Below are 21,840 nucleotides of genomic sequence, written 5' to 3' on the forward strand. Positions count from 1 at the left end.
TTTTGCATATCTCTTGGTTCACTGTCTGTCTATCCTGTCATGCTCTGCACTGTTGGTCAAATACTGAGTGGCTATGCTACCAACCGGGGGGGTGGGGGGATCCACAGGGTTGCAATCTGTCAAAGGGAACAAATAGAGAGCTAGATCTTTGAAATAGTCAAAGCTAGGACTCCAGTTGTCTTTCATAACATTCAGGCTGATGACTCCCTGACTATTGATGTTGCCATGACAGATTCTGGTATGGAAGGAAAGTAGCCTTTGGTGTCTTAAATGCATAATCTGAAGAAAATGTCATATCCAGAAAAAACCACCACCTTCATATACAGAACCTGGAGGACCAAATAGAGTTGACCTTCATTCATAAGTGTTAACTCCTTTAGGCTCAGCAGTGCAGTTAAGAGGAGGATCAAGGCTGATCTCAGCTGTTAGCTCCTTCTGAATTCTTTCAGCACTAGTGGAAAACTTAGCAGTGGTTTTGCTGGAGACTTTGGTAGAATTTTTTTATGCTTTTGTGGCAGAAAGGGTTTTTTCTTCCTGTTCCTCCCTCTCTGGAGAGGCAGAGTCGCACTGGTCTACATCTGACCTGCCACTGCTGGTGCTGGGACTCTGATCATCTGACCTTTGCCTATCACTGGACATCTTGGTGAAGTTATCTCTGGGAAAACTTTTTGGCTGCCCACCAGGCCTGCTCATGTGCCTCTATGCTTTGGGGGAGGGAGAGCATGGAGGAACCTTCCTTAAGGAAATGGAGGCAGCCTTGGGAGCAGGAAAACCTGCTTGGGGTGTGGGGAAAAAGACATTGCGAGGCTCCAGCCTGGGAGTATGGAACATCTAAAGAAAGCAGGCGGACATGCAGTGCAGCACTGAGTCACAGGCTGAAGGTGCAGTACAGGCTCGAGGGTGGCATCTCCCAGGGCTCCAGGAGCAATGGAGGGTTGGACACTCTACAGATCTAGGCTCAAGGACACTACAGCACCCACTAGCACTCTGAGAAGCACAAGCTTTTTTTTTTTTTTTTTTTTTTTTTTTTTTTTTTTTTTTACACTAGCATTTTTTTATTAGATCTTTCATTTACACTTCAGATACCATCCCGTTTCCCCATTCCCCCCCTATAGAAAACCCCTATCCCATGCCCCCTTTTCCTTTTTGCATTTATACATTTTTTTAAGAAATGTTAATCATAGGCTTTATAAGTTTGGTATTGTTCAATCAGAGGTGTAACCCACTACCCAACCTAGATATATCAACTATCTTTGACTGGTGGAGATACATGAACATCTGCTTCCCTGTCTCCCCCCTCTATCTCTCTTTCATCACCTAGCTTCTCCTCTCCTTCTTCTCCTCTTCTTACTCCTTTTCTTCCTCTCAGTACTCCTCCCACCTTAGCTCCTCCTACACATCACCCTTCCTGTTAAAAGGAAACTTTTCTCTCAAAATACAATTAGAGCATAATTATGCCTATTTGTACCAGTGAGGTACAAGATAGTCCTAATACCCAGTCCATCCTTTTGTTGACTAACCAGCACCTCTGTCATCTATCCTAACTAAAACACTTAGTTCTGAACCTGGCTTTTTCCTTGGCTTTAGGATGAATATCAGCTGATGACCATACACTCAGATCTTTTCTCTCAAAGTAAATAGCTATAAGTTTTCAACCCCATCAGAAATCCAGAATGACTGAGTTGACTATAATTGTGGGAAGCACAAAGCATAGCTTCTAAAACTTAGCCAATTTATAGAGACCTCTGAACACCTGGACACTCGCTCTACTTCAAAACGTTGGAGCATCTGTTCTTCTGCCTTCTGGCCCAGGATCATCTGACAGACCTTAGTGCTGCAGAATTATTAAGGGCTGATTACTCTGTCTAGGCAGATATAATCAGTCGACTATTCTGCAAGTGTGTCCTTTTCTGGACAGTAATTTGTCTGTAGAAGGAAAGTGGCAATTCTTGCCTAGTGGTTGTCTCACCACAACTGGAGTAACTCCAAGGATGCTCAATTTCTTCTTAGAATTTAACATAGGAAGCTGTCCGGAGCAGACAGGTCTCTAATGAAAATGAACATTACTACTGAAATGTTTGTCATGTCAATTCTAAGGATTTCTGATGTTTTGAAAACCAGCTATCCATGTAAGGTAATCTGGACTGTTGCCTGTTAACTCCACTCAGCAATTTCTAAATAAAACATAGAGAACACCCTTATAATAAACTCCAAGTCATGAATTTGCTATAGTCCCTTAACTCACAGGCTGACCATCTCAAATCAGTTAAAAAAGTTAAAGAAGGACTGGGTCTAAGCTTTGTATTCCTAAGTGTGTTATACTGGTACAATGCCTATGAGAGTAACAACATTCATCTCACTCTTATATCACTAAGAAGCTCATGCCAATGAAAACCTTAAAATTTGTAAACAAAGTAAATTGGTGCCATTTAAGAATTTATATCTTCATCTTGATATTAATTATACAGATTTCTACTAATAGGTTATGGCTATGCAATAAACCCTAGCTAATCCTCTCTATTCCGACAAAACCACTACTTTTCACTAGGGAGACAGCCCAACATTTACCACCTTAGTCCCCATGCCCAGGGAATAGGGGCGCTGACTCATCATTAGCTTCTTCAAGCTGATTATGGGCGTTGAGATATTAGAAGAGGAGTGGGGGGGAGAGCAAGTTGACAATCCTCTGATGCTGTGTCTTCGCTGCCTCCAGATGGAATTCACGGACCTCAGAGGTTTGAGCATGTCTGCCCATCTTGCTTGTTGAGTAGATACACCAAGGCTGATCATTCTGCAATATACTATTCTCAAAACAAATTTTAGTATCAAGATAGTTTTTTTTTTTTTAAAGAGGGCTGACATTTTATTAAGAATGTTGGTTCTAACCGCTTTTCTATTTTCCCCTCTTTTATTGGATATAATATTTACATTTCAAATTTTATCCCCTTACCATATTTCCCCCACCACCCAGGAACCCCTTATCCCATCCCCCCTCCTCCTGCCTCTATGAAGGTGTTTACCCACCTACCCCCAGCCTCCCTCCCCACCCTCAGATTTCCCCCCCCCTCAGTGCTCAGCCTTCAGGGTACCAATGATCTTGTCTCCCACCTCTGCCCAACAGGGCCATCCTCCCCTACATATACAGCTGGAGTCATGTGTCTCTCCCTATGTGCTCCTGGGCTGGTGGTTTAGATCCTGGGGAGCTCTGGCTGGTTGGTATTGCTGCCCTCCTCACAGGGCCACCAGCCCTTATGGTTCAGGGTTCCTTCAATTTACTCTCTAACTCCTCCATTGGGAACTTTGGTCAGATTAATGGATAGCTGTGGGTATCTGTCTCTGGGTATGTCCGACTCTGAGAGACCTCTAAGGAGACAGCCTTATCAGGCTGCTGTCAGCTTTCCCATCCTGACATCCCTATCAGCATCTATTTTTGGTGACCGCCTATGGAATGAGTACCCAGACACAATGGTCTCCCTACAACCCCCCCTTCAGATTCTGACCCACACTTTGTCTCCATATTTGCTCCCTTGGTTATTTAGTTACTCCTTCTAAGAAAGACCTAGGCATCCTCACTTGTTCTTTCTTCTTCATGAGCTTTGTGTCGTCTGGTAGTTGAATCTTTGTTGTTTCAAAATTTGGGCTAATCTCTGCTTATCAGTGAGTAAATACCATGTGTGTTTTTTTGTGATTGGGTTACCTCACTCAGGATGATATTTTCTAGATCCATCCATTTACCTAAGAATTTCTCGAATTCATTATTTTTAATAGCTGAGTAATATTCCATTGTGTAAATGTACCACATTTTTTGTATCCATTCCTCTGTTGAAGGGCATCTGGGTTCTTTCCAGCTTCTGGCTATTATAAATAGGGCTGCTATGAACATAGTGGAGCATATGTCTTTGTTATTTGTTGAGGCATTTTCTGGGTATATACCCAGAAGTGGTATAGCTGGGTCCTCAGGTAGTGCTATGTCCAATTTTCTGAGGAACCGCCAGACTGACTTCCAAAGTGGTTGTACCAGCTTGCAACCCCACCAACAATGCAGGAGTGTTCCTCTTTCTTCACATCCTCGCCAGCATCTACTATCACCTGAGTTTTTGATCTTAGCCATTCTGACTGGTGTGAGGTGGTATCTCAGTGTTGTTTTGATTTGCATTTCCCTGATGACTAAGGATGTTGAGCATTTCTTAAGGTGCTTCTCGGCCATTCGAGTTTCCTCAGTTGAGAATTCTTTGTTTAGCTCTGTACCCCATTTTTTAATGGGGTTATTTTGTTGTTTGGCGTCTAATTTCTTGAGCTCTTTGTAAATATTAGATATTAGCCCCCTATCAGATGTAGGATTGGTAATGATCTTTTCCCAATCTGTTGGTTGCCGTTTTGTCTTGTTGACAGTGTCCTTTGCCTTACAGAAGCTTTGCAATATGATGAGGTCCCATTTGTCGATTCTTGATCTTAGAGCATAAGCCATTGGTGTTCTGTTCAGGAACTTTTCCCCTGTGCCTAGGTATTCGAGGGTCTTCCCCAACTTCTCTTCTAATATTTTCAGTGTACCTGGCTTTATGTGAAGGTCCTTTATCCACTTGGAGTTGAGCTTTGTGCAAGGAGATAAGAATGGATTAATTTGCATTCTTCTACATGTTGACCTCCAGTTGAGCCAGCACCACTTGTTGAAAATGCTGTCCTTTTTCCACTGGATGAATTTAGCTCCCTTGTCAAATATCAAGTGACCATAGGTATGCGGGTTCATTTCTGGGTCTTCAATTCTGTTCCATTGATCGTCCTTTCTGTCTCTGTACCAATACCAAGCAGTTTTTATCACTACTGCTCTGTAGTACAGTTTGAGGTCCGGAATGGTGATTCCCCCAGAGGTTCTTTTATTGTTGAGAATAGTTCTCGCTATTCTAGGTTTTTTGTTATTCCATATGAATTTGTAAATTGCTCTTTCTATCTCTATGAAGAATTGATTTGGAATTTTGATGGGTATTGCATTGAATCTGTAGATTGCTTTTGGCAGGATAGCCATTTTTACTAAATTAATCCTGCCAATCCAGGAGCATGGGAGATCTTTTCATCTTCTGAGATGTTCTTCAATTTCTTTCTTGAGAGACTTGAAGTTCTTGTCATACAGATCTTTCACTTGCTTTGTTAGATTCACTCCAAGATAATTTATTTTATTCGTGGCTATTGTGAAGAGTGTCATTTCCCTGATTTCTTTCTCTGCCTGTTTATCCTTTGAGTAGAGGAAGGCTACTGATTTGTTTGAGTTGATTTTATATCCAGCCACATTGCTAAAGTTGTTTATCAGGTTTAGGAGTTCTCTGGTGGAAGTTTTAAGTTCACTTAAGTATACTATCATATCATCTGCAAATAGTGAAATTTTGACTTCTTCCTTTCCTATCTGTATCCCTTTGACTTCCTTTTGTTGTCTAATTGCTCTAGCTAAGACTTCCAGTACTATATTGAATAGGTAAGGTGAGAGTGGGCAGCCTTGCCTAGTCCCTGATCTTAGTGGGATTGCTTCAAGTTTCTCTCCATTTAGTTTGATGTTGGCTACTGGCTTGCTGTATATTGCTTTTACTATGTTTAGATATGGGCCTTGTATTCCTGATCTTTCCAAGACTTTTAACATGAAGGGATGTTGAATTTTGTCAAATGCTTTCTCAGCATCTAGTGATATGACCATGTGGTTTTTCTCTTTGAGTTTATTTATGTAGTGGATTACATTGATGGATTTCCGAATATTGAACCATCCCTGTATTCCTGGGATAAAGCCTACTTGATCTTGATGGATAATTGTTTTGATGTGTTGTTGGATTCGGTTTGCGAGAATTTTATTGAGTATTTTTGCATCAATATTCATAAGAGAGATTGGTCTGTAGTTCTCTTTCTTTGTTGGCTCTTTCTGTGGTTTAGGTATGAGTGTAATGGTAGCTTCATAGAATGAATTGGGTAGTGTTCCTTCTGTTTCTATTCGATGGAATAACTTGAAGAGGATTGGTATTAGGTCTTCCTTGAAGGTCTGAAAGAATTCTGCACTGAAACCATCTGGCCCCGGACATTTTTTGGTGGGAAGATTTTTAATGACTGTGTCTATTTCTTTAGGCGTTATGGGACTGTTTAGGTGGTTTATCTGCTCCTCGTTTAACTTTGGTACCTGGTATCTATCTAGAAGATTGTCCATTTTCCTCCAGATTTTCCAATTTTGTTGAGTATAGGCCTTTGTAGTAGGATCTGATAATTTTTTTAATTTCCTCTGTTTCTGTTGTTATGTCTCCCTTTTCAGTTCTGATTTTATTAATTTGAATGCTGTCTCTGTGCCCTTTGGTTAGTCTGGCTAAGGGTTTGTCTATCTTGTTGATTTTCTCAAAGAACCAGCTCCTGGTTTTGTTGATATTTTGTATAGTTCTTTTTGTTTCGACTTGGTTGATTTCAGCCCTGAGTTTGACTATTTCCTGCCGTCTACTCCTCTTGGGTATACTAGCTTCTTCTTGTTCTAATGCTTTCAGGTTTGCTGTCAAGTTGTTGATGTATGCTCTTTCCACTTTCTTTTTGTGAGCACTTAGAGCTATGATTTTTCCTCTTAGTACTGCTTTCAATGAGTCCCACATGTTTTGATATGATGTGTCCTCATTTTCGTTTAAATCTAAAAAGTCTTTAATTTCTTTCTTAATTTCTTCCTTGACCAAGTTATCATTGAGTAGAGCATTGTTCAGTGAAGCACAAGCTTTAATGTAAGATATTCTGCATGAATTCCAAAAAGTTCCGGATACTAGATGAGAGCCTCATGATAATGTTCATTTAATTAGTAGGATTTCCCCTATTTAGGAACAATTTAAAATACTTTAGCAGAGTTATATATAGGAGGTCGGATAGAAGTCAGTACTGCTATATGGCCATGGCTAGAGTGCAGCAGCAGTTGGTTTCAAGGAGGAAAGAATAAACAGTTTACACTGTGGAGGCTACTTGCAGGCTAAGTGCCAGTGTACTATGCAGCTGCTTAAGAGGCTAGTGTACAAGATACCTGGGCTAATCCTTTCAAAGTAATTCCAGTGTGTGTGATAGTGTGTGTAATGATGCTGTTTAGTGGCTTTTTAAGATACTGCAGATATAAAGTTGGCTAGTTTAGCAGCATTCTCTTATGCATGTTTGTAATGAAAAACAAAAAGGGGATGGAATACTGGATCTTACAAGCAGAGTGAGACTGCAAGGTTAGTGTCACTTGTCAAAGCTTATGCTTGAGGCTACTGTTGGAAATCATTGAGTCATTTAAGAATGTGCATGATTGTGACACAACTAATTGATGCTGGTATTCTGGAAGCCCATGGCTACTTCCATATTGTGGAAGAAAAGTGTCTAAGGCCATTTGTGATGCTATAATGCAGCCCAACAGATGGAAAGTGTGCTATAGGCAGCAAAGCTGGAAGGGCAGAGCCATGTAGGCCCCGTGCTATCGCCCAGGGGGTACAGGGGTTGGCATTGGCCCTGCTGGGGTTCAGCATTGCTTTGGTCCAAAAACGGTCCTCACTGTGTCCTCATTTGTCCTGTTTGAAATAGTAGTGTGTATTCTGTGCCACTACATGTCAGAAATATGTCATTTACTTTTTTATTTTACAAGGAGTGACAAGAGATTCCCTAGAGTCTCAGTAAAGAATTCAGACTCTTTTTACAATTTAATTTTTTTTCAGTATCCGTTCCCATCTCTGCCCTCCTTTTTTCATTCACTCAATCCTTTCGCCACTGCTCCCTGTCTTTTCTAAGTGGGTGGGGGCTTCCTGAGTATTCCAGCGCCCTGGCACTTTAAGTCTCTGGGACATTAGGTGCTTCCTAACCAATGTTTTGATTGTGGAAAAACAATGGGGACCTGTAAATTTAGACTAAATGCATTTTGAAATATATATGATCACCAGACAATTGGCACCAGGGAGTGGAATGTGGTGGTTTCAAGGGAATGCCCCACCATAGTATCAGGCATTTAAATACTAGGTACCACTTGGTGGCACTATTCAAGCAGAGATGGGGAGATAGTATCTGGCATTTGAATAATAGGTCCCACTTGGTGGCACTATTCAAGGAGGCTTGTGGAGAGGGGGGTTGATCTCATTGTAGGACAAATGATACTAGAGGAAGTTTTTGAGAGGCAGAAGAATCACACCATTTCAAGTTTGTGCTTTGTTTTCTATTAATGGTTTAGGATATGAGCCCTCAGTTTCCAATTCTGCTATCATGCCTTTACTCCAGCTTAATGGGGTCTAAACCTCTAGAAGCATGATCCCAAACAAATTCTTATGCCAGAAGTTGCCTTTGACATGGTATTTATCACAGAAATAGAAAATAACATAATATACGAGAGGTTGTCTCCATGGTGTGCACCTTAAAATAGAAAAAGGCAGCAAGAGACTCACCAGACTTGCTAATAGTTATGGCAAATGCTATAGGAGTTTTTGTTTGTTTCTGGCATGATTTCTTTACCCATGAGGACAACTGTTTTGTTTATCATGTTTTCAGTAGGGGTTATAGTTTTTCTCATGATTTTACCATTTGTATGATAGTACAACATCATCAAGTCTCTCTTCCCTGCTAGACACTGCCAGAGCTCATCCCCCTCTCCCCTTAGGCTGCCTGTCAATTCAGCCCTTACGCCCCCATGTCAGCCTTTCTACAGCCTCTCAGCGGTGCCAGAGAGCCCAAGGGCTTGAGACCAGTCAGTCCACAGCCGCCTCCTGGCCCTGGAATCCCCAGTCCAAGAGCTTTGGCCCCTGTGGGGTCTCAGACTCTGTTCCCTCACCCCTGGAGCAGAGCCCTGCAGCTTCCCACAGCCCGACATATGCCCAACACTGCGTAAAGAGGGCACAGTCAACTTCCTGCATCTCTGCCTTTCTGAGCCCTGCCACCAGCCCTTTGGGGCTGCAGACGCACAGGACCCACAATCCAACCCAACAGGACCCACTCCCACCGATGCCCATTCAACAGCCCAGCATGTGTCATCCTCCACCAGGACATATCAGATGTTACAAATTGCTAAAAGCTGGCAGAAACGCTATGCGTCAGGAAGATAGGTAGGGAACCTGAAAGGTGGAATGCCCCGGAAGTCTATTAAGCACGTGACTGTGAGGTACCTAGGGAACTCCAAACTGGGGTCCTTCCATCCTCCTGATGTCCTACTAAAGTTTTTCGTTTTCATTCTCTTTTCTCTCTGTCTCTGGGGCTTCCACATTCTTACCATTAATTTCACTGTCCTGGGGCCTGCTGCTGTTGCTTCTTCATGTGTTGGTCTTCTGCTTTTCCTGGAAATCCATTCTTTGTTCATCCCACAGAACTAAGTCAGTAAATTGCCTAGATGCCCACCCCTATCTAGTTATCCCCTTCCCTTCTCCCTCTCGCTCTGGCCCCACTTTCTCCTGCCACGATCACTCAGGTCCAACAAAATCTCTTTTAAGAATTAACTTATTTATTCACTTTATAGCTTGATTGCTGGCCCCCAGTGTCCCCTTCATAGGCACTCTCCTCCCATCCCCCTTTCTGACACCCCCCAGACTTCTGGATATTCCAAGCTACAAAATAATGGTAATGACAACCGAGGTATACTCCTGACCATCAAATTTAAAAAACCCGTGAGAACCGCATTCATTTTCTTTCCACAGTGAGAGGGATTTTTGGTGGTGGTATGATTTTATTGGACCATCTCTTGTAGATCAGGAGGGCCTCTGCTGTGCTGTAAAGCAGAGGATGGCATTGAATGATTGATATTCCTGCCTCTAGCACCACTGCACTGTGATTTCAGGTGTGTACCACCATATCCTTGTTTATGGCCATGGTTGGGATGCTTCCCATGGTGTCCTGACTACTAGGTAAGCACTACAACAAGCAAGCTACACCCAAAGACCCAAAAGAACTTAAACATCAACTTGATACTTTAACTTTGCTGCAAACAGACAAATTTTATTTTGAACAACAGTCGAAGAGAAACAGAAGATGAGTGAACTTTGCTTCAAAAACAACATGGACATCAGGTGTTATGACCAGAGAGAGACCCCATGGCAGTGGGGACGTCCCAGTTCAGTCCACTTGAAGCTTTATGACAGGCTGAGCTTGTCAAACAGGTGCTCAGCCAAGTTATGCTCCACGGCCCCCATGTGGCTCAGGTTGGTCAGGTAGCCACTCACCTCCTTCAGAACTTCGACCTGCTGATTCAGGCAGTTTTGCTTCAGGAAATGGCATAAGTGGGCGTCACCTCGTTCCTTGGCCATTTTGTGCATGTTCAGCAGGCTCTGGTTGAGCAACATCTCCATGTCCAGGGCGCATTCCATGGCCTGAAAGCCCCCATGCCAGCTGTCGCGTTCTGGTCTCTCGATGTCTAGAAGGGTGGTATAGCCTCCACGCGTATTCTGCAGGTGCATGAACATCTCAGCACTGGCCTGGCAGTCGTGTGACTTCCTCAAGAAGAAACGCTTGAAGTTTCCCAGGGCCACGTCATCACGGTCAAAGTAGACGGCCATCGACATGTACACATAGGAGGCATAGAGCTGCAGCTGGATATGGGTGTTGACAGCATCCTCGCAGTGCCAGTCATAGTTCTGTCGCACTCGAGAGGGCGCTTCGGCCATGGCAGGTGCTTGAACACCACAACAGTCTCAGAGGGTCCCCGCCTGCTCCGAGAGGCAGGGCCAAAGAATACAGTCCCACAGTCCCAAAGTACCTCAGAAGACCAGCGCCAGAGGAGCTCAGCAGGTAGGTCACTGCAAGCTGGTGGAGCAAGGAAAATGGCTGTTCACGCCCAACCACGCCAGTATTTAAGCGCCAGGACTTATAGGAAGGGGCGGGGCATCAACAGAAATGAGTGTTGACACCCAATCACGACATTGTTTCAGCCCCGGGGCATATGATAGGGGCGGGACATCCTCCGAAAAGAGTGTTGGCGCCCAGTCATGACATCATTTCAGCCCAAGGGCTTATGGGAGAGGGCGGGGCATCAACAGAAATGAATATTGGCACGGAACCATGACACCGTCTCAGCCCCAGGCATTATGAATGAAGGCAGGGAAGCAAGAGGTTGGCGCACACCGATGACATCATTTCAGCGCCCATCTGTGGGGGCCCGTCAGAAGTGTTGATTTACAAAGCATCAGGGCATACTGGGCACTGGCTGACCTAAACCGTAGTTTTTAATGGACTCCATTAATAAATGGCAATATTTTGGACTAAATACTTTGGATACTTTATAAAACAGTTTTTCTGAATATCTCCAGAATGTTATTCTCTCAGCATTCTGCTGTTTGCTTACTTTTTAGTATCATAAAACTTTATGTGAATGGCAGCACTTATCAATCACCTCAACTAGTATTCACCTAACCCTTTGATTATAGGGTCAAGGGTGAGATGGAAAGGTCTGTTCAGTGCCATCAGTAAACCAGGCAACCTTCACATCTCTATAGGATTTTAAAATAGTTTTTCAATAGTAAAAGTGAAAGTGTTTTTTCATTACTATGGATGGTAGCTAAGGAAACAGATGGTCTGATGCCTTTCTGTGGGTAATATAGTTATTCACGGCAATTCAGTGACTTTAATGTTCTTTGTACTGCCACTGCGATAAAATCATACCTTTTATTTAATTTTTTCTTGTTTACTTTATATCCACACATTATTCCCCTTCCAGTCATCATCCTTTCCCCTCTTCCCTTTCTCCTGCCCCTCGGCACAGGTGGGGTTCCCTCCTGTGTATATCCCTGCACCTAGTACTTCAAGTTGTGGGAGGTTAGGCTCTTCTCTCACTGAGGCCAGACAAGGCAGCGCAGGTAGGTGAACATAGCTTGCACATAGACAACAATTTTTGGGGTAGCCCCAGTTCCAGTTATTTGGGACCCACTGAGCTGCACATCTGCCACATATGTCTGTGGAGGCCTAGGTCAAGGCCATGTATGTTCTTTCATTGCTGGTTCAGTCTCTGAGAGACCAAGGGTCCACGTTTGTTGACTCTGTTGGTTGTCCGGTGGGTGATTCCACTATCCTCTTTTTTGAATCCTTGTTTCTGAAGCAAGAATCTTATTGCCTATACTGCCAAGGTTTGTGCACGCTGGTGATGGAACATGGTCTCCTTATTCAAATACGTTTTCACAAACTTTCTCTTTTTTACTGCCTAAGCTGGGCTATCCTAGAACTCATTTTGTAAACCGGGTTGGTTTGAACTCAGAGATTCACCTGACTCACCTCCCAAGTGCTATTATTAAGGCCACATATCACCACATGTTGCCCTAAACATTAACTCCTCGATCCAAGATGACGTCTTACCAGCATAAGGCCTTGTTCTGAGGTCACAACTTCCTTTATTCCACTTAGCATCAGGCTTTTTTTGAAACATAACTAATGTACACCTACAAAGTTCTATTCTTGGTAACATTTACATTTTGGGGGAGTCTCCCAGTCTCCAGAGGATAAAGGTAAGGGTAGACTCAGTAAAACATATACACAGAAGTCCATACTGTAAAGAATATAAAAATCTGAAGCACAGTGGGAAGAGGCCTTCTGCCCCTTCACAGTGCATACGAATCATGTGAGATTATTTTGCATATCTCTTGGTTCACTGTCTGTCTATCCTGTCATGCTCTGCACTGTTGGTCAAATACTGAGTGGCTATGCTACCAACCGGGGGGGGGGGGGGATCCACAGGGTTGCAATCTGTCAAAGGGAACAAATAGAGAGCTAGATCTTTGAAATAGTCAAAGCTAGGACTCCAGTTGTCTTTCATAACATTCAGGCTGATGACTCCCTGACTATTGATGTTGCCATGACAGATTCTGGTATGGAAGGAAAGTAGCCTTTGGTGTCTTAAATGCATAATCTGAAGAAAATGTCATATCCAGAAAAAACCACCACCTTCATATACAGAACCTGGAGGACCAAATAGAGTTGACCTTCATTCATAAGTGTTAACTCCTTTAGGCTCAGCAGTGCAGTTAAGAGGAGGATCAAGGCTGATCTCAGCTGTTAGCTCCTTCTGAATTCTTTCAGCACTAGTGGAAAACTTAGCAGTGGTTTTGCTGGAGACTTTGGTAGAAGTTTTTCATGCTTTTGTGGCAGAAAGGGTTTTTTCTTCCTGTTCCTCACTCTCTGGAGAGGCAGAGTCGCACTGGTCTACATCTGACCTGCCACTGCTGGTGCTGGGACTCTGATCATCTGACCTTTGCCTATCACTGGACATCTTGGTGAAGTTATCTCTGGGAAAACTTTTTGGCTGCCCACCAGGCCTGCTCATGTACCTCTATGCTTTGGGGGAGGGAGAGCATGGAGGAACCTTCCTTAAGGAAATGGAGGCAGCCTTGGGAGCAGGAAAACCTGCTTGGGGTGTGGGGAAAAAAGACATTGTGAGGATCCTACCCAGGAGTGTGGACATCTAAAATCAACAGGCAGACATGCAGTGCAGACATGCAGTGCAGGCATGAGATGCAGTGCAGGCCCGAGGGTGGCATATCCCAGGGCTCCAGGAGCCATACAGGGTTGTGCACTTTGTACACCTAGGCTCAAGGACACTAAAGCACCAGTTTTAAATTCATTAATTGCTAGCACCAATGCTTCTGCAATTGCTTTGACACAAGAATTTAAGACATCTACTTTTGTTAATCTTTTGACAAAAAATGTTACTAATGTGTTGAATATACAAGAGGATTTAGATAGGCGCTTGAAACAATGGATTGATACTCTTTATCCTATTCAAATTTTTGGAAGGATGTTCACAGTTTATGAGTACTGAGCCATCACATGTGCTATGCCAAATATTATTGGATTCATGTTCATTCTAAAATTTACAGTGCTAACCATTATAATTAGGAAAAAGTTTAAAGACACTTGCAGTGTATTTGACATAATTCTAACACCTCTTTGGATGCTTTAACATTACATAGTGAGCTTATGATTTTAAAGAATGCTGCTCTACTGAACCTTGATGCTGTGATTCTGCTGATAAAGTTACCCATGGCCTGTGGTTAGTTTTTCTATTTTGGTCAAGCTTCAAGAATGGCATATCTATATATGATCATACTAGCCCTTTTTGTCCTGTGAACACTTTTATTTCTGCCCATCATGCTAAAGCTTGTCTTTGATAATAACAACATGTTGGTGGCCAAAGTACTTGGCTTGAAACTGCAAATGAACCCCCAGATAGAGTTATTAATTTAACAGGCAAGCCAAAGATGGGTAAGATTCTGCACAGAGCCTTACCACCCTAAGACAGAAGTGCATTGCTTTTGATAATGTTTATTTTGTGATGGGTAAGAAAGGCATTCTTGTCACAACTACCTAAGACAGGCTCAATCTTGTTTATGAAAAAGGGATGGAGATGTGGATAGCTTTTGGGGCTCCTTGGCAGGAAGCTGACATTGGCCAAGGACAAGGAAATGGGTTTCAGGCAGGAATCTGACAATATGCTAGAACAAAGAGGTAATTTCACTCAGGAATCTAAATCTTAGGCTAGAACAAAGAAGTAATTTCAGAAAGTAATTTAAATCTTAGGCTAGAAAAAAGAACTAGGCTTCAGACATGAAAATGACTTTAGACTAGGAGAAGGATGTAGGTTAACCTATATTGGTCATCCTGATGAGTCCTTAAAAACAATGATGATGGGAGTGATCACAGGATTTTGTTTAAAGCCTTGGTTGTTCTTTCACTATTTGTGTTTATTGTCTTGCTTGTTACTTGACAATTTGCATCTATTGTATTCCTTATTCTTCAAACTAGAATTGATCTTAATACTGGCATGTAATTACAATGGTATAAAAGCAGATTGGAAAACATTTTTTAAAGTTTCTCTCACTCATAGAGCCCTATAAATGATTCTTTTTGCTTAAGATTATGTATCTGACATAAGAAATATCTGCCTGCCTCTGCCTCCCAAGTGTTGCAACTGGTATTATGTCTACCATATGCATCATCTTTTGTGTTTTAAAGACTTTATACACTGAGTATTTAAAATATTTTGTGCCAAGGGACTTTCTTTTTTAGTCCACTCTATTTGCTGACCTGTATTCTTCATGTACCTTTCTAGTCATCTCCATCTTGAGAGTTAGGAAAATTTTTCATTTATAAGTTTGTCAAAAGTATTTCCTGGGCTTTTGAGATGGGTTTCTTCACATTCTTCTATTCCTATTATTCTCTTAATTGACCATTTCATTGCATCCCAGATTTTCTGGATGTTTTCTGTAAGTAGTTTTTAAGTTTAACACTTTTCACTGATGTATGCCTTTCTTCTACTATGTCTTCAACACCTGAGATTCTTTTCTCTATTTTTGTGTGCTCTTGGTGAAACTTGCCTCTGTAGTATCTGTTCATTCTCTCACTTTTTTCACTTCCAGAATTCACCCATTTTGGGTTCTCTTCTCTGATTCTACTTCCATGTTCAGGACTTGGAAAGTTTTATTCACTTCTTTGCAATGTTTGTGTTTGCACAAATTTCTTTAAGGAGTCATTCATTTCCTCTATATGATCAGCTATCACCTTCATACAGGCTGTTTCAGGGTCTTTTTGGGGGACCTCAGCTATGTTAAAATAATTTGGGCCCTCAGCTACATTGGAATATTCAGTGCCTGCTGTGTTAGGATAGCTGGCCTCCAGTGGAGACATCCCATCCAGGCTGTAAAGAATTGTGTTTCTATGGAGGCATCTAGCCATTTATAGCTCTGGGTGAAGAAATCTGATTTTTCATTTAGTTGGTGAGTTTTCTGTTCCTTTGCTTCTGCCTCCTCCCTGGAACTTAGTAAAGTGTGGTGGCTGTGTGCTGTCTGATAAGATTTATTCTGTGAACATGTTTCCCTGGCCTACTCAGCTGGATTGTTTCCATTGAAAGCCCACTGATGTTGGAGGCTGTATGGATAATGAAATGAGTTGGGGGAAGGAAGGTTGAAGCAAAAGCCCTTTGTAATCCATTGAACATGAGGTTAGAGAGGAAAGAGAATACAGTAGGTCTCCTGCTACACAGCTGATGATAAAACTGGGGGAGTCTCTGGATCTGGAGGTACAGAAGGAGAGGTATGAATTGGACTTCAACCTTCAGCCTATTTCATTCCCAAGCAATAGTGGCCCTTGGGTTATCAGGGGGTGCCTGCTGGATTTGGAGGCTGGGATGAAGCAAGGAAAAGGGAGGTCTGGATGAGAACATCCGTGGCCACCACGGGAATGTGAAGAAGGTGTGGGGTGGGCAGTGAAGGCTGCCACAGATATTCTGTCAAAGAGTTTAGGATGAGACTGGGAGTTTGGATCTGCAGAGACAGGAGAAGAGAAGATCCTCAGTCAGACTACCTAGTTTCCTGTCTGACTGTGTTCTTAACAACTCTGGTCCAGTCGAGAACACATTGCTGCTGTACTGAAGCAAGCAACTTTAGAGTCATACATGTAATCTCCTGTGCTTCATTGTACATGGAGTTAGGTTAGTTATCACTGCTGCAGTAGTGCACAGGTTTCTGCAAATCTGCCACACTGAGGTGTTTTAGTGGCATGTGAATGTGTGTTGCAGGGATGCCACTGCTTCCGTTATACACACCTAGGTTGTGCTTTCCTGTTCTGTTCATATTCAGTCAGAGTTCAGTTAAGTGCTGCTATATGACTCTCAGGTCCTCTGCTTTCTTTTCAGTTTCCAGCACTTACGAGACAGTGCTTCTCTGTAAGCTGCATCGATAAAAGAAAGTTCTGCTTTGTAAAAGTAGCATAATTTTCACTGTGTCCTCAACAGTCACAGTCATAGGTGCTGGTGTTCTGAACCAAGCAACTTCAGAGTTGCACAGAGCTTCCTTCTAAACAGAGCTTAGATATCTCTGCAGCAGTAGCACATTGGTTTTTTGCAAATATGCCATTGTTGGGCAATTTAGTCACATATACTTGATTTTTTCCAAGGATGCCTCTTTGTCCTGTTTCAGTTACTGACGCTTTTGCTGTGCTCTTCCGTTCCATTGTCTTACTCAGTCTGTGTTCTTGTGCAGCACAGATACAATAGTTAGGTCAGGGGTCTGTGTTTTTGTAAATCAGTCACCCCTTCTGTTCCAGTACATCTCTGACATCCACCATTGTACCATACATCTTCCTGCTGTGCAAGGACAATTCTTTTCATTGTGTTCTTAACAACCACTACCCACTGTGGAACCTATGCATTGCTGTTCTCTGGAAATCGGCTTCAGAGTTGTACAAGTCATTTCCTGTGCTTTGTTGCAAATGTCATTTAGATAACCACTGCAGTGGAAGTACATTGCTATAGACAAATATGCCCTCCGGTGGCATTTTCATATCACGTGCATGTGTTTTCCTAAAGTGTCACCATGGACTGCTTCAGGTATGGATGCGAATACCATGCTCTTCTCTGCCAATCCTGTGCACCTAGTGTCCCAGTTTAGTGCTACACTAATCTGATTTTTAATGCCTTCCTGTTAATACATCCCTACTTGCAGCATAGTACTTGGCCATTGTAACAGTCACTGTTTAATGATGTTCATGCTGTTATTAAGGTGCTTCCATTTTCACCATGTTTTTAACAATCCCCTACTGCTACAAACAAATTCTCTGGTATTCTGAAGCAAGCACCTTCAAAATTGTATGAGTAATCCGGTGAGATTGGTTGTTACTGAGTTTAGATGGTGTAGACAAATATGCAATTCTGAGGTCACATGTGCATGTTTTGAAAGGATGTCACTGTATACTGTTTCAATTATACACATGCACTCTTCTATTCCACTCTTGTTCAGTCAGTATCCTGGTGCAGTGCTTTCAAAAACACCTCATATCCTCTGCTTTCCTGTAAACAATTTCCCCACTTGTGATACAGCACTTCCTTATTGTAATTCTCAGTGGTATTACAAAGCTCTTGTTGTAAAAGGGCTGCAACATTCACTGTGTTCTCCTCTCTCTCCCCTCTCTCCTCTCTCCTCTCTTCTCTCTCTCTCCTTTCTCCCTCTTCCATTTGTGAGTATGGTGTGATAGTTTGTATATGCTAAATGATACACAAATAGAGTAGCACTTTTATAGTGTGAGGCCTTGTTGGAGTAGGTGTATCACTGTGAGTGTGGGCTTAAGATCCTCACTCTAGCTGCCTGGAAGTCAGTCTTATACTAGTAGCCTCGGTTCTGACTGCACCATGCCTGCCTGGATGCCGCAATGTTTCTGCCTTCATGATAATGGACTGAACCTCTGAACCTGTAAGCCAGCCCCAATTAAAAGTTGTCCTTATAAATCTTGCCTTTATCATGGTGTCTGTTCACAGCAATAAAACCCTAACTAAGACAGAAGTTGGTACCAGGAGGAGGGTGTTGCTGTGATAGGCCTGACCATGCTTTTGTTTGGAAAAATGTGGATTTTTGGACTTTGGATTTGGAAAGCAGTGGAATGGTTTAAATGGGGCTTAGTGATCTATCCTAGTATGAATATGGAAGCCTTTGATTCTGAGAGTAATTTAAACTGTGCTGACTTGGCCCAAGAGATTTCAGAGTAGGAAAATTTCAGTATGTGGCATAGAGACTGTTTTGCAGTATTTTGCTGAAGAATGTGGCTACTTTTTGCCCAAGAATGTAGCTAGTTTTTGCGCTTGTCTGAAGAGTCTACCTGACACTAAAGTAAAGAGATTTATATTAATTGCATTGACAAAGGAAGTCTCAAAAAAGCCCTGGCAGCATCCAGGCAGGCACGGTGCAGGAGGAGCTGAGAGTTCTACATCTTCGCTGAAGGCTGCTAGTGGGAGATTCACTTCCAGTCAGCTAGGATGAGGGTCTTAAAGAACACATCCACAGTAACACACCTACTCCAACAGGGCCACACCCACTCCAACATGGCCACGCCTTCTAATAGTGCCACTCCCTGGGCCAAGCATATACAAACAATCTCAGTTGGGGATGGGGTCAGAGAGGTAAGAGATTGCAGCAGGATTTCTGCTATGGAATCCGAGGATGAGACTGGGGTATTGGATCTCAGGAGAAGTAGGAGAGGTGTGGATTGGCCAATGGCTTTCTCAGTGTACTCTCAGCCACTGGCTTACTCAGTGAATGTACTCTCAGTTTAGTGCTTTTAGAAGACTCCTTCATATATGAATGGGTGTGTCTGATTCTTGAGCCTTCTCTTGAGGCTCTTTTTTTTGTGTTGGTTTGCCTCATCCAACTCCAATGTGACAGGCTTTGCTTAAGTCACTATGTTTTATCTTGCTAAGATCAACAAAAAGAGCATCAACACATATGTTCTGAAGTGTACCAGGATGGTTAAGAACACAGGGGCAATGACAGCACTTTTACAACATCCAGAAAATTCTTTTTTTCTTTTTTTAAATTTACTTTTATTGGATATTATGTTTACATTTCAGATTTTATGTCCTTACCCCATTTTCCCCACCACCCAGGAGTCTCCTATCCCATCCCCCCCTCCTCATGCTTCTATGAGGATGTGCCACCACCTCCCCCTCTCTTTCACTTTCCCACCCTGGAATCCCCACACACACACACAGTGTTCAGCCTTCATGGGATCAAGGATCTCCTCTCCCACCTATGCCCGTCAAGGGCATCCTCCCCTACATATACAGCTGGAGTCATGTGTCCATCCATATGTGCTCCCAGGCTGGTGGTTTAGACCTTGGGGAGCTCTGGTTGATTGGCATTTTTGCTCTCCTCATGGGGCCACAAACCCTTTTAGCTCCATCAGTCTTCTCTCTAACTTCTCCATTGGGAAACCCTTGATCATATCAGTGGTTAGCTGTGAGCATCTGCCTCTTAAGGTGTCAGACTCTGGCAGACCTCTAAAGAGACAGCTATATCAGGCTCTTGTCAGCATGCACTTCCTGCCATCCACATCACTGTCTACCTTTGGTGACTGCATATAAGATGGATACCCAGGTGGAATGCTCTCCAGACGGCCCCTCCTTCAGTTTCTGTCCCACACTTTGTCTCCATATTTTCTCCCTTGAATATTTTTGTTACTCCTTCTAAGTAAGACCAAGGTATCCACACTTGGTCTTCCTTCTTCATGAGCTTCATGTGGTCTGTGAGTTGAGTCTTGGCTATTCCAAGCTTTGGGGCTAATATCTGCTTATCAGTGAGTAAATACCATGTGTTCTTTTGTGATTGGGTTAACTCACTTGGGAAGATATTTTCTAGTTCCATCCATTTACCTAAGAATTTCTCAAATTCATTATTTTTAATAGCTGAGTAATACTCCATTGTGTAAATGTACCACATTTTTTGTATCCATTCCTCTGTTGAAGGACATCTGGGTTCTTTCCACCTTCTGGCTATTATAAATAAGGCTGCTTTGAACATAGTGGAGCATATGTCCTTGTGTAAGGCCCCTACAAAGGGAGGATCTCACCCAAGCCTCAGGAATTCTAGGCCACCCAGTAACTCACAAGATACCAAGCTTGATGTAATCAGCAAGAGGTATATTTTGATCAACATGTTGAGGTCAAGATCCATGACCCACACAGGGGCAGTGGGGTTTGACCCCAGGGCTTTGGAGACAGAGGGAATTTAAAGCCAAAACCACAACTCAGGGGGGAAACCACAACACAGGGCGAGTGAAGGAGAGTTATTGGAGAGTACCTGTGGAAAATCCCAGCCCATTATTCAGTTTGTGACAGGGTCTAATGAACAGTCACGGGGATCATTTTGTATAGGCTATTCTCTAAGAGCCCATTCCTTATCAACCATCTATCTTGTGGTCAGCCAAGTTCCTGAAACACAGAGCTCATGACCAAGCTGACCTGCACTCTTAGTTCTGTTCAGCCTGTTAGGAGTTTTTGAAAATTTTTAACTCTTTCACTTGTTATATGTTGGAGCATCTTCTGGGTATATGCCCAGGAGTGGTATAGCTGGATCCTCAGGTAATGCTGTGTCCAATTTTCTGAGGAACTGCCAGACTGACTTCCAGAGTGGTTGTACCAGCTTGCAATCCCACCGACAATGGAGAAGTATTCCTCTTTCTCCACATCCTCGCCAGCATCTACTATCACCTGAGTTTTTTATCTTAGCCATTCTGACTGGTGTGAGGTGGTATCTCAGGGTTGTTTTTATTTGCATTTCCCTGATGATTAAGGATGTTGAGCATTTCTTATGGTGCTTCTTGGCCATTTGAGTTTCCTCAGTTGAGAATTCTTTGTTTAGCTCTGTACCCCATTTTTTATATGGTTATTTGGATGTCTGTAGTCTAATTTCTTGAGTTCTTTGTATATATTGGATATTAGCCCTCTATCAGATGTAGGATTGGTAATGACCTTTTCCCAATCTTTTGGTTGCCATTTTGTCTTATTGACAGTGTCTTTTGCCTTACAGAAGCTTTGCAATTTTATGAGGTCCCATTTGTCGATTCTTGATCTCAGAGCATAAGCCATTGGTGTTCTGTTCACAAAATTTTCCCCTGTGCCTAGGTATTCGAGGGTCTTCCCCACCTTTTCTTCTATTAGTTTCAGGGTATCTGGTTTTATGTGAGGTTCATTATCCACTTGGACTTGAGCTTTGTACAAGGGGATAAAAATGGATTGATTTGCATTCTTCTACATGTTGACCTCCAGTTGAGCCAGCACCATTTGTTGAAAATGCTGTCCTTTTTCCACTGGATGGTTTTAGCTCCTTTGTCAAAGATCAAGTGATCATAGGTGTGTGGGTTCATTTCTGGATCTTCAATTCTATTCCATTGATCTTCCTGCCTGTCTTTGTACTGATACCATGCTGTTTTTATCACTACTGCTCTGTAGTACAGTTTGAGGTCAGGGATGGTGATTCCCCCAGAAGTTCTTTTATTGTTGAGAAAAGTTCTCGCTATCCTGGGTTTTTGTTATTCCAAATGAATTTGCAAATTGCTCTTTCTATCTCTATGAAGAATTTATTTGGAATTTTG

At 42.6% G+C, this 21,840-nt stretch overlaps 1 protein-coding gene and 2 pseudogenes across 1 annotated transcript; all 3 read right to left on the reverse strand.

Moving 5' to 3' along the window:
- Nucleotides 1-303: 303 nt before the first annotated feature.
- Nucleotides 304-667, reverse strand: LOC117694253 (ubiquitin-conjugating enzyme E2 E3 pseudogene; annotated as a pseudogene).
- Nucleotides 668-10,015: 9,348 nt separating this feature from the next.
- On the reverse strand, nucleotides 10,016-10,604 carry LOC117695421 (ferritin heavy polypeptide-like 17E). Its single transcript, XM_034486294.2, has one exon. It carries the CDS (start codon nucleotides 10,602-10,604, stop codon nucleotides 10,074-10,076), a length of 531 nt encoding a protein of 176 aa, XP_034342185.1. The 3' UTR covers nucleotides 10,016-10,073.
- A 2,255-nt stretch (nucleotides 10,605-12,859) lies between these two features.
- Nucleotides 12,860-13,223, reverse strand: LOC117694255 (ubiquitin-conjugating enzyme E2 E3 pseudogene; annotated as a pseudogene).
- Between the last annotated feature and the right edge of the window lie 8,617 nt (nucleotides 13,224-21,840).

This window comes from Arvicanthis niloticus, chromosome X (assembly GCF_011762505.2).
Source record: "Arvicanthis niloticus isolate mArvNil1 chromosome X, mArvNil1.pat.X, whole genome shotgun sequence".
In the NCBI taxonomy this organism is placed as follows: Eukaryota; Metazoa; Chordata; class Mammalia; order Rodentia; family Muridae; genus Arvicanthis; species Arvicanthis niloticus.